The 13,937-nt window shown below is 42.1% G+C and overlaps 1 protein-coding gene and 1 long non-coding RNA gene across 4 annotated transcripts in view; both read right to left on the bottom strand.

Moving 5' to 3' along the window:
- The window catches only part of LOC145444715 (uncharacterized), a 201,220-nt gene that overhangs the window by 122,711 nt on the left and 64,572 nt on the right, over positions 1–13,937 (bottom strand). The gene's annotated exons all lie outside the window — the stretch shown is intronic.
- LOC145444535 (cAMP-dependent protein kinase catalytic subunit beta) overlaps positions 1–13,937 on the bottom strand; it is a 71,113-nt gene that overhangs the window by 16,552 nt on the left and 40,624 nt on the right. The window contains exon 1 of one of the 3 annotated variants that reach the window (XM_080322524.1): positions 6,236–6,553. The exons of 1 other annotated variant lie outside the window; for it this stretch is intronic. In XM_080322524.1, coding sequence (XP_080178650.1) covers positions 6,236–6,344 — 109 coding nt within the window. In that variant the 5' untranslated portion in view covers positions 6,345–6,553. Of the gene's footprint in view, positions 1–872; positions 1,350–6,235; positions 6,554–13,937 lie in introns of those variants that run through there. One more of the 3 variants, XM_080322542.1, reaches the window with a different exon arrangement.

The following is a 13,937-nucleotide window of genomic DNA, read 5'->3' as shown; positions in this document are numbered from 1 at the left end:
AACTTGTAAATCATGGGCTGACAACATACGACCCACTGTCCGAATCCGTCCCGCGACAGGATTTTGGGCGGCCCGCAGAGAGTTTCTACCCTGAAAGTATTGACAAATTTTGAAATCTTTTTCTCGTATCAGGCCAGGCGACCATAATTTGCCTGCACTGTTCTAAATGAAGCTAGATTCGGTATACTTGCAATACAAAAGATCATATCTAGCGGATCACAATCTTGTTTCTGTATTGAATTACAGGAAAACAAGATGACCGCATTCACACCAAATTGTAACCTCAAAAAACGAGGCATATTCCATTAGAGGCATCTGTCGTTATACTCGTTTTAAACAACTACAAAGACGTAACCAGCTAACTAAGAACACTTGCGATGATGGCTATGCTGTGTAACGTAAGCTGCCAGTTCAAGAGTTGTGATTCACGCATCGAATTCCAGGCCTATATCAATGGTTGAAATTTCTTATTCAGGGGGCCTAAGGAATCCATGTATATGTCGAGCATTGACAACAGTTACCTTGTGAGTGCACTGCACTCTTGTCATGTAGGACTGTGTGTAACTTTGTAATTAATGATTAGCTCGGTGAGTAGGGATGTAGGATAACATCATTGAAGCTCTTCCGTCCGTTTCAACAGCGCCAGTGTAGCAACGAACTCACGTTTAATGTATAATGTACAACTGTACACTGATTAGTTACAATACAGAACTCAAGAAACTTGGTAATTTCATTTTCACATTGCTACAAGCTTACATCATTACTGAAGATATGGCATGACCATCTCAGGAAGTAATCAAATTTTAACAAATACCAGAGCAATGGACTTTTGACTGCCATCGAGAGAAATAAAGGAATCGCTGATAACTTACTTGGATCATTCTTCTTGCTACTACTAAATATCTTTGCCATATTTAAAGCCTGTAAACGAGCTTTGGTATGTTCGGACTGCACAGCAGCAGATCAAGAATCACCACACACCACTAACCAGAATAGTATTTACTGCTGAAATAACCTGCAAACATCAATTCGAACTAGGTAGTGACAATGAAAGTAGCTGATGCGCTTGATTTATACCTCCTACATCGTATAGTATGCTAAGCAAACATTTCAAGTCATTTACACAAACATCACTAGTATTATCTATTCTGTTGTGGAGAATTATGGGACAACTGTACACATAGCTTGACAGGACACAGAGAGGCCAGAAATATATACTTTGGCTGTACTCTACCTACTGCTCAAAACTATTACCAAACAGGCACTTATCTTAACAGCCAGTCAAACTATCCTGATGCAATTACAGTAATATAGCTAACGAGATCAACAAATATGCCCGCACTATCCTCACAGCTTCTGTAATCAACTATATTACAGTATCGTAGACGTAGACACGCCCGTTCCAGGCTTACCTTGCTACATATTGATAACGCAATCGGACAGCTAACTACATTTCTCTGCGCGTATTTGGCAGAATATCATCGCGATCGATACGCACTACTCATTCATTCCTTGTCAAACCCATAAATGATGGTCAAGTAGCTTGCCTAAGCTGTATTGAACAATATAGACTTCTCCGGCCGTACCGGTATATCGACTGGTTGAAAATTCGAGGCGCCAACGCGAATATTCAAGTCAACGTCACAATGCCTCAAATCAAGCGTTAAATTTTACCATGGACAGATATTTAAACAACCTGACTTCCGCAGCTGCACTGCACTTTCTACCGCTAGGCTTAAATATCTGGTTCAGAGCCGCATACACTCCTGTTGTGCCTGTGATAGGAGCTCACGAACGGTCAAGCGTTAAATTTTACCATGGACAGATATTTAAACAACCTGACTTCCGCAGCTCCACTGCACTTTCTACCGCTAGGCTTAAATATTTGGTTCAGAGCCGCGTACACTCGTGTTGCGCCTGTGATACGAGCTCACGAACGGCCACGCATTAGAAATTAATTCCACTTGACAAGCTGTCCCGTAATGAACTGATTATCCCCCGGCTCCTAAGGAATTGAGAATAGTAATCAACTAAGGCGCCATCCATAATCGTAGAGCGCTGCCGCAGGTATACACTAGCCTTCGTTACGATCCATTAAGACGTGAGAGGCGTGTTTGAGGTATGATCGTCGGCCAAGCAATACATAAGTGCACAAAACATGTTCCCCATAATTATATCCTTCGTTCAGCAACGTTAACACACAGCAGCATTATCGTTTCGGATGGGTGATCGATTTCGTGGCCACTGCGCATAACTTTGCAATCATGCACTCCAATTGCCAACTAGAGATGTGTCGAAAGTAGACTGAAGCAACGGCGCTGTCAGCTCACTGGGAGCACTCGTTCCAAGTGTTTGATCTACAAATAGCAGCAGTTCAACAAATCGTGAATCTGTTGAATATCGCCGCAAGGTTCAAGTCGCGGCATTAGCGAAGCATGTTGCAAGGGTTGATCTTATTATTGTTGCTTTACACGCATAGAAAACAACTGCTTCACATATATTCTGCGCTAGTTGCTCACCTCCGGATGATTCAATTGGGAAAATACTATTGTTGCCTGTCTACGGCGTTCTGCATATACGCAAATCGACTTAAGTCCATCCGCATATACTATACTGGGTTAGCTTTGTTGATCTGGTCTGTAACCCTGGAGTTATGGTGTTATGCATTTCTAAAATATAGGCATCGCTCATAGGAACACGATATTTGGCCATCACAAAATAACGAAGGACCATCGGTTAATCTCAAAATGTCTTAACACTGCAGTAACATTCGTGAAGGTACAAAGCTACGCGTTCATTTTTGATTCACTGAACAAACCCTCGAGAGATTATCTGCCCGCGTAACTCCACTGTTGAATCGAGAAGAAAGCCGCGATTCCGATACGAAAAAGGATTATTTTTAGAGTACGCCAAGCCAGGCCGATAAAGGCAGCTATGACAGTGTAAACAGGAGACAGCTTCAAAAAGGGTTTACAGATATAATCTTTGTGTAGGCAAGTTACTAGAAGGTGATATGAATTTTGATATTTCTTTTTCAATCGATGAGATTATACGGATACATGCAAAGTCAGGAAATTGTCCCATATACCTTAATTTTGAACGAATGCAGCCAATAACGACCGTATACAATCAAAATGTTCATGAAACAATAACCAGTTACTAATGAAGAATTCGCGAATACATAGCACCGACTACAAAGACTGTATCACTAGATTGGTAATTATATTTTTCACCCCACAATGACTAGAGCACTGGTCTCGCAATCCGCGGACCCAATTTCGAATCACAGCAGCGGCGTGCACATTCTAATCCTCTGTCGGTTTCGACAGGCCATCCGGTAGTAAAACGCTGCACCACGTAGATCACAATGACGGATTATACAGAATTATCACTGGATCGGACATATTTCTCACAACCGCATGACGGAAAATTGACATACTTTTATGAATCGATTTTGCTGACAGTTGACAGACTACAGCAAAAGCAAATTCTCGTAGATTAAACAATATCGCCACCATGAGGATGTCGTGAATTTCGCAAGTTCAGAGCCGGTTACGTCACACGTAAAATGCGAATCAGCGTTAATGCAAAAGCGAAGATGAATGCGTATGGACTAGAGGTGGTTCAGGTGGTGCGATTGCGAATCCGCTAGATGCAAGCACATACCGACCACCCTTGATGCGTAACAGTGACATAAGTCCGTGCCTGAGGTGCGCTTAAGGTAGGGTTAGGGTTACCATGCGTCCTCTTTTAGGAGGATTTGTCCTCTTTTTCGACTTTTTTGGAAGTGTCCTCGGAGGACGCCTAAATGTCCTCTATTTTGAGAATGTGTCCTCTTTTTGGAGAATCTCGGTTAAATGTACGTGGAAATTGAACTGAGATATAGGGAATCTGCGGCCAAGTAACGGTCCAGCGGGTTTTTCGGGACTTGAGCCAGAAAAATGACCTTCTTTTTAGTCAACCAGCCACAAACTCAGGAAAAATTGACCATATTTTCCGGAATTTACTCCATCTTTGTCAGTCTGAAAATTTTGAAAAGTGTCCTCTTCTCAGATTTTCAAAATATGGTAACCCTAGCTGAAATCAAAGAATAGGACAGATACAAACACGGGTGCTTTAGTAGCCGTTTTGGGATATGTTTGCATCAATTTTATGAGTGAGTTGTCATGCTCATGACAACTGGGCTTAGGAGCCCCTGATTAGCGGTCATTGACAATGTTGTCGAGTATTCTACCTATTTGTAGTGCCATTGGTCATTTTGCGTTAGACGCTAAGATTCACCCTGTAATTTCGAAAGGGGCAACCGGGGCAGAACTCGACCAACTGCTAGAAGTATGCGTCCCATCGACCGAATATTCTTTCTGGAACTACTAGAACACTTTTAGACCTTCATTTTGTACTGCAACTGGAATAAATTTCGGAAGGTCTTTGAAATCGTCACTTATACTTGTGATAGAGTGGAAATTTATCACAAATTCCATTTGCGTATAGAGACCCTGACTACATTGACCACCTCTGCTGGCTATCTGGACCTGTGTTTCTGTCTTCGTCTGTGCTACATTGCCAAGCGGTCAAAAATCTATTTGACCTGTCTTCATCAAGGCTTGTGACACACGGACCGCATTAGTCACTACGCCAATGGATATTAAGTATCTTTGTCAAAAGAGTCCAGCGCTATATCTCAGCTCCGACTGCTAAGTGTAGCATGATTTCTCCGAAATAGCGTAAGCGGAAATGATAATCTTGTGGTAGTAAGAAATCATCGGAGATCGGATTTTTTGTCATTATTCTGTATGGGCGTCATTCGAATATTTAATGCATTGTCAATCTGATCAGGAACTGGATTCTCACCATCTCTATTTTCCTGGATTCTCACCATCTCTATTAACTGCACAGATATGCCTCGGTTGGATTTGACGTTACCTATTTACAGCAGGTCCGCCTCCGCCACACTCTGCCTATACTAACATCAACGCACAAAACCGCGTATCTCGAACGACTATATTTCTAAAAACAACCCAAGAACCAAAATTAACGGAGACGAAAAGGCCAAATCACTTGCAACCAAAAATTTGAACAGTAAACGTGAACAGTGAACACATGCGTCGTGCACAGCACAGGTGCGAGAGCAAGTTTGAAGGCGCCTAGCGACATTGCAACAAATACGTACGCCACTCATCCATTGTGACGTAAAATCAAACATTAGGTGGCGGTGTTAAAGCCTCAAATATAAAGCCTGGTAACGCCGTTGAACGCGTATAAAAGAAAGCTCCCAAATTGTATTACAAGAGCACGCGGGCAGATTGCAGATTCATAACTTTGGTGAGTATATAGAGAAATACACATCATTTGCATGCGGAAGGAAGTGAACATATGAACTCAAGGTCACAGTGTTGGCTCAGTTGGCTAGAGAAACTTGAATGTACAAACCACAGCTTCCTGGCTATACGTCCCACGGCGCCAGCATATTTCGACCTCCACACACAGTGATGGTAAGATAAGAAATTGTACTCAGCGTTGTACAGTACATGTACTCAACCAAAAGTGACGCCGCAAATTTCTGCTGAATGGTAAGTAAAAGTAGCTACTTCCAACACATGCCAAAACGACTTCAAGTGGAAGTAGTAGAAAATCAGTGGTCAGAAAACTAACGAAGTAACTAGTTTCAAATAGTAGATTTTGTGGGGGGGTCGCGTACTTTTACCAGTTAACCGAAAGTTCCAACTTCAAAACTAGCCAATGACTATATAAGGTATGATTTCTGAAATATATATTCAGTTACCGGGACAACGGGGCTATTTCGGCCAGTTGTATCACGCTACAAGTGAAGCAAACATATTCCAAAACTACTTTATGCTTGGCAAAATTGCTGGTGTAATAAGACAGTAGCTCTGTCGTAAAATGTAGGCGAAATCTACATGAGTACTCCACAAGAATACGAGTACTTCGTTACTGACTACCTCTGCTTCAGGGTAACACATTGTGGTGTCATTTGACTTACGAAAATTCTGATTGTAAGCGTCGCTATACGGCTTTACAATATTCCGAGCTCCTTACGGCAGGACAGAAAGGAAAACATGCGTTCCCTGATATCAAACATCCGTGCGGGACAGGCAAAAGAGCAAGTTCCTTTTGACGATGCCGTCTTTCACCATGCACGCTCGGTAAGGACGGCCGAAATGCGTTCGCATTTCAGACCGGACGCAAGCACGCCATGCAACTGCCGCATACTCACTGTTGTTCAGGTGGTCTTCCTTCGCATTTTTCGGCGTTTTGTGCGAAGAGTGATCCTTCGACTTGCCGAATTTGAACGGGAACATTCTCGATTTATCTCCGTGTTTCATATAAATTTCCCAAGCGTGATCACATCGAAGAGTAGCGCGCGCTGATGGCAAAGGCCTTTTGTCGCCGGTAAGTATCCAACAGAACGCAGCAAGCTTCCTTATGTGACTAGCAGCGAGCCGTGTGCAGGGGGTATTATGATTAAGTGCACGGCATAGTGACTAACTCGAGCTATATGCAGAAATAAGATGCATTCTTAAAATCCTGTGCGTCATGTGTACGGGCTATAGTAAAAAAAATCAGCACCTAGGCCGGTGGATCTTAAGCCACAACTCAAAAGCAAATGTTGAAAAGTTCAATGCAATGAGATTCTGCTGCGGTATCTTTGGTAATACACATATTATATAGGGTTCTGTTGATATGAAGTGCCTACAAGGCGAAGTAGGCTATAGTATTAAAAACTACTAGCTTGATTTTTATTGTTCGGTTTCTTTTCAAAGAACTGCTCCTTAGCGGTTTGCTAACCCTCTATTATACTGCCAATTGTCGCTAAATTGTACTGTCGAATGTAACGAATTTTGTTCAAAAAGTCTTCTCAGCTTTCACATATAAGGTATAACTGGTCCTGAATAAGTTTCAGTCTACCTGAAGAATGTTAACACTTCGATGCAACACTTTCAGCGTCCAACGCAGACCAAGAACCCCATAGAAGGATAGTGCGATCAATTTCTAAATCAGTTTAACATTTGAAGTTCCATTTCTTTAACGACTGGACATTGGACAAACGTGCATCTACTTGCATTCAGCAACTGAGATATTATATTGTAATATATTTGGCGGGCAGTATGTACGGTACGGTTGTACAAATGCACGTTCACACAGACAGGCGATTGAGAACCGCTGCATTAAACTATAATGTACTTCGCAGTCTCAATAAGTACACTTTGCTGTTAGCGACACAAGTCAGGATGTCTCGCTACGCTGGAACTTAACTTTTCTAAATGCATCAATGCAGAAAACAATTGGCCAGCCACTAGTCTGAAGGTTAACACGCAATATAACACATGCCCCGACCAAACAACAGACCCCTTACTTTAGCTGATCGTGCTTATACATTGTACGTACGTACGTACACTCGTACATCGTCACATCGCGTATGGCGTCAGAGCGTATCAAAATACTATAACTACGCAAACTGTGTCACAGCTATCAAACCGGACAGCATCAAGTACACACGGATGGCCGGAGATGCATCTAAATATAACTGAGATTCGGCATGCATGCGGCGGAGAATGTAAATTGTAGAGCTTGCAGTAAGCGTAGTGGCATAAAGTGCTTTTTACGTACACGCGCCCGAGTGACGCACTGGCGCTTGCGTGATATATTGATTGCGTCGACTTTTCTCTTGCTGACGTATCTGGCGATATCTCAGACGCGAATCTACATTTGACGAGTAGGAATTCTCTGGTGTTTATATTCTAATTATTTCGGATGGAATTACCCATCATCTGTACAGCCCTGACGCATCGATTCCACCGGAACGCCGTTGTGTCACGTGCCAGCGAACGTATTAGGCTTCGAGTCGAGTCGAATATTCGCGTATCATTCATGAGGTCATGACGGTATGAAAGAAGTAGAAAGTTCAAATATGTACCTTTTATGCGACCACAAAGACATAACGCCAGTTCTGCATCACTTTAAAAATAATTTGGCATTTTCGACAATATTTAATTGAATAGTATATTCATATTGAAATGAACCCAAATATTTTCGGCTGTTGAGGGCAGGCTGCTATTTAATTGCACATTGTGACAATTCAGTCTTCAGTGGGTCGATCTTGGTTTCACAACAATGTCATTTCCACTAACGCGCGTAGCTTTGTGCTCTATTTTTCGCATGTTGCGGCATGACCAACCGAGGTTTACCCCGCCCACAGTAGAATATACTATCGAAACCCGCTCGTCGATAAATTAACTCTCGGTCGCAATGATCGTAAAATTTCAGTACCGGAAAAATAATATCTTGCTACTCTAATCATTGCCTCCAGCCCTAGTTACGACTACAGCTAAAATACATCGCGAGCGGTAGATGGCGCAATGTCACCGATCTCTTAGTCAGATTCGTATCATCGAAATCAGGTCACACATCGTGTGCGTTGAAGCGTGCAAACACCACTATTACTCAAAATATACGATCGCACACAAACTTAAAAGTCGTCTCGAAGATGCGGAATTACAGGTAGTTTCGCGGCTGTGATAATATCGAAAAGACCCTGGGTCTGTCGACTCCCATCAGACACTTGACTGCAATCATTGCTGGTCGCAGAGGTGGTCGGGTCAGTCAGTGACGAATATTTCTATTATGTCGCAGTGTTCAAGTAGGTTTTGCGAACTCGAACCATATAATGGTTAAGGTTATAGACAACTTTCAATTTTACTGGATCATTTTCTTCGAGAAAACTGCTACCATTTAGAATTTGGATTATGAAATGCAAATGCTAGTTTGGGCATTTGGGATAGGTTTCGTTCCTTTTTCTGTATGAAGTTGTCGTAAAAACCGCGTTTGTTTGTTCTTGTGCTATTCATGGTGTTTGTCGACTACTATGGTCATTTACACCAGGCGAATTTCCTTCATTTATTTATTCCGTAGATACCGACTTGTAACACGGTCCACTTCTAGGCTTTTGTAATACACCGCTTGCACGGATGAGATGGCGAGGAGGAGCCTAGATAAACCTCCAACACTTAAGGTAGGAATTCTGGAGTCGACATCGGTCGGACACTAACCCGTAACTCATTGGTGTTGCTGCTGTGGATTATACCACTACGTTATCTCGCCACAGTAAAACCCGCGTGGAATGACCCCAGGATTAGAGTGACAAATTATGTGAATGAAAACGTCCCTAGTTGTAGCGTGATCAGTCGTTTTGCGGCAGTCACGAAGACATTATTATTTTCCGATTTTCAAAGTAGTTACCTTTGATTAACTGCAGAAAGTGTGGGGCACTTGACCAAATAAACTTTGCTAAACTACTATGCTTGTGTGCTTTTCGTACTTTTCCTTTTCTACTCCATTTGAAGTGATTTAGACATGTCTTCCAAATTGCTACTTTTAAATGCAACATAGTAGAAATTCCCGGTGCTATTTGCACTCGAGCAGCAACGCTAACTACTTTGACCCGCTCTGCCAGCCAGCGAGCAAAAGGCTCACGCATAAATTTTGAAAATGCGAATTTGAAGCTATGCTCTCAAATACAGCACGGTTCTACAACAAACGCGCCGCGCATTCAAACAGATGTCACTATGGAGAATTAATGGCCGCAAGGGAAAGTAGCGGACGCTATCAGAGCGCGGGATCTACAGCACGCGCTGTAATTCGAATTTAATAACCGCTTTCGGGAAGAGCTGTTTCAATAAATCAGATCTACTACGCGAAAAGGACGCTGTACAAACTCCAAAATAGAACACGACAGACATCAGAAATTCCAGACCAACCCGATACAACACATTTTCGGCGACAAATCGGACGATTTCGCTGATATCACGACGTGACATTTTCAACCAGAATCTCTTTAGCGACATTAATTCGAAATATGCACCGATATAGACTTTAATCATTTACAATAAAACTGCGGCTGTGTAAAAAACTATAGTATACTTCCCGCTCAAGAGACTTATAGTCCAGCAAACACAACTTTTCAGTATTTTCACCAAACCTGAACTGCTACAATACTCATAAATCAATCCAACAGTTGTAGGAGATCAAGTTTTCATGTCGATGACGTCATATTTGTTGATACGGTTGTTGGCATACAATGTTCATTTCAATTCCTTACTAGTTGCTGACGATTAACCCTGACGAATGTCAGCCGAAAATATTCGGGTTCATTTCAACATCAATATACCATTCAATCGTATATTGAAGATCTGTACTTCGAAGAAGGGTCTTTTAATTGAAGAAGTGATGGAAAGGCCGATTAATATCGACCGGAGTTGGTCGATAGTCGATAATCGGTCCGATTCGATTTTGAGCCGATACGGGTATTCGGGTATCACATATCACGAAACCATAACTGGTCTGTAATAATCATTTATGAAGTTATAATATTGGACAGTTTCACGAGCAGACGAAAAATAACAACAGGCATCACGTCCTCGTAATATTTTTGTGTTGCTTAACCCTGACTATTTCATGCGGCACTTTGTTACCAAGCTGAGTGTGGATCGCTACTTCACGGAAATACCGTTTACACGAATGTTCGTAGACTCGTTCACCAAGAACTATCAAGAAATAAAAGAATGCCATTTCTCCTACTACCGGTAACTAACGGAACAACAAATGCACTTCGCATATTACTTTTGCTAATATCACTTTACCGGACTTTGTATATAGAATTATAGATATACGGTGTTACATTGGTATTACTGCAAGTTAGTTTATGAGTTGCAGCGTACGTAATCAAATTTTAAACTTTTGTAACTGGACCTTTGCTACAAATAGTTGACAAGCCTTGTAATGTATATAATTTCGATATTCAATCACTTTGACTCTCACTACATGACTCGAATCAGTGCCAGTGATACTCTACTCGGATTGGAGTACTCAAATTGATAACGCCAGTGCTATTAATGACTTCTTTCTGGAAAAGCTGTTTCAATAAATCAGATGCAACCTACTAAAGGGACACTACCCGTTGTCCGCACAAGAAAATATCTTGCTAGCTACTACACTTTACTGAATTGGAAGGACATCACATCTAATCAACAACATAATCGCTACAAGGATCACACCCCGCTTTTAACACGAAACCACACACTGTCAACAAGTATACATAACACTGACGCAATCCGTGCTACTTCCAAATACAATCCAACAACCGGATAGCCGCTGTTCTGAAAGCAGGCTTAACGTCGAAAAAAACGAAACCGGTTCGAATCGGTTCCATCTGTTGCAAAGCCCGATCCGACTGGGCATTGGACGTAAGACTGTGATTTAATGATCAATAAGGTACGGCAGATCGCAACCCCTCTGGCTACCGTACGGATACGACACGAAATGGTCACTCGAAAGTTACAAAGACGACGGTGACGCGAATTGGGTATCGCAAATTTCAAAACAACATCTCTTCGAAGATTTACGCGATGAGTCATATAAATCCGAGCACAGTGTATCCATCTAGCGCGGGGTAATGTCCACATGACGCAGATACGCACTCATATTACAGGATTATATGTTTCAAAAGCAAAACCCAGAATGCATCACGTAAGGTTTATATTGTAAGCCTACTATCCAGAAAAGGCACACAGTAGTTTGTACGCATCGTGAAGATTGGAGATCATTTGTTGGTTTGATATTCGTGGTCTTTCGACTTCATTTCTCAATGGTCATTGGTCTTATTATACCAGGCTGTTATTCTTCATTTTTGATTATGTATTTATCGACTTGTAACACGGCCAAGTTCTAGGCTTTTATAATATACCGTTTACGCGAATCACGTGGCGAGGAGCTTAGATAAACCTCTAACATTTAGGTACTAATTCTGGACTCGACCTCGGTCGGACTTAACCCGCAACCCATTGGCGTTACAGCTGTGGATCATACCACTACGCTATCTCGCCACATACAATACCTGACACGGTGTACGAAGTCGAACCTTTGACCGACCTTGACCGACGATATTGGAATATGGTTTTATGCAATTCATATTTATGCCCATTGCTCATACCAGACATATGTCGCAGCAACAGCATTTAGTATCAAGAACAATCAATTAAGTTTGGGTAATACCCAACCTGATGTACGAATTAAAAACTTAAACCGGGTCCGAAAACACCGTTAACCCGGATCCGTCACAAACCCGCTTTTCGAACCCGTCTTTTGGTTGCCCGATATATGAGCATTGAGCATGAGACACAATGCAAAACGACAGTTGAGCATGGGACACTTAAGCATGCGTCACTTCAGCATGTGGCTTTATAACCCAAAAACTAATCCTAACCCGAAACAAAACCCTGAAATTAACCCCTATATATCAAAACAAAACCCCGAGCCGTACCCTAACCCAACCCTAAATCCAACCCTAACCCACCTCTAACCCGTAATTTAACCACAATGCTCATTGCTCATGTGTCGCATACCGGCGTATCGCATGCTCAATTGCTCATTGCACATATGCCCACGGACCCCGTTATATACAATCCAAAATCCATGCTCATTGCTCAATTGCTCATGTCAGACAGACATGGAAGGTGGAAAATGGATATTATGTTTTGGAGCATAGAAATTCCCATCGCGAACTAGAATATAAACACCAAACAAACCGATTTCAGGATTGGAACTGGAAGCCTTACTTTCATCACCGCGATTCAGGGGCTATTTCTCCCAGTTCACATGACAATTTCACTCGTAACAGTGACGCACACATATCAGGCCAGAATAACTCGAGTATTTTGGAGAAGTAGATGTCCTTCGTTACTACGAGAGGGAGAGAGAGAATCTTTATTTGTCTACCGTGAAAATCAATATCATAGGCTACGTAACGAAAATAGAATTCGGTGAAATGCGATACACACAACGTTATACAGGGTATAGACGGGAGGTTCGATATGACAAAGTCATGAAAGCCGAGCCACTTTCTCTGTATGTGTGTGTAACCATTGGTGAGCTCTGCCTTAGACCCTGTCACAACAATTCCGGATACCGGAATTACAGCCTCCGGCTAGTGCTTGTGAGCCCTCATTCTCAACCATAGCGCCTAAGCTGCGTTAATTGAATCTCACGCGCGTCATAAACACACGCGCAATATTATTCGTGCAATTACGCCAAAACCAAAGGACAAAACACACCACGGTCATCAACTTACGGACAGCGCCTACGTCAGTTAGAATGAGTTTCGCGTCAGAGTTAAGCGATTATGAAGTGAAAGAAATTGCACAAGGTAGCGAATGATGTAGTTCGTACTGAATATCGCTAAAATTAAGATTAAATTGGATGGATGGACATTGGACAATCAATCACCTCCTCGCCATTTGATATGCCATTTGCGTTGTTGTTAATATTGTTGTGGTTGTTTGTCGACTACTATGGTCATTTATACCAGGCCAATTTTCCTCATTTTTATTCCGTAGCTGCCCACTTCTATGCTTTTTATAAGACACCGCTTACAGTGCTTACACGGATGAGATGGTGAGGAGGAGCATAGATAAAACTCAAACACTTAGGTAAGATTTTCTGGAGTCGACCGAGGTCGGACTCGAACACTCAACCCATTGGTGTTGCAGCTGTGGATTATATCACTACGCTATGTCGCCACTATATCTGATATGCGTAAACCGTGTCTAATAAAGAGATGGATTATGCGGTGCTACAAGTCGGCAACCACGGTATCATGATAAAGGAAATTGACCTGCAAATACCATCATATTAAAGTACTCCACTTAAGGAACCCGATGGTATGTGGTATGCAGGTTGAGACTTAAAAGTCTTCAATTATCTTGAACAATTATGGTTATTATGCGAAGAGTTTTTCTATAATGAATTGGTGATAAAAAGCCAACCACCTGCGTAATTTTGTCGCATTGCGAGGGGCAAGGCTGGGGCCGGGCTATGTACAGAAATATCCACCTTTTACGTCAGTACGCTACGCATTGGTGCCT

The sequence above is a fragment of the Botryllus schlosseri genome, chromosome 1 (genome assembly GCF_051294905.1).
Source record: "Botryllus schlosseri isolate E-star chromosome 1, Bs_hap1, whole genome shotgun sequence".
Taxonomy (NCBI): domain Eukaryota; kingdom Metazoa; phylum Chordata; class Ascidiacea; order Stolidobranchia; family Styelidae; genus Botryllus; species Botryllus schlosseri.
Note: the sequence above shows the minus strand (reverse complement) of the source record. Positions and strands in the feature narration are given on the sequence as shown.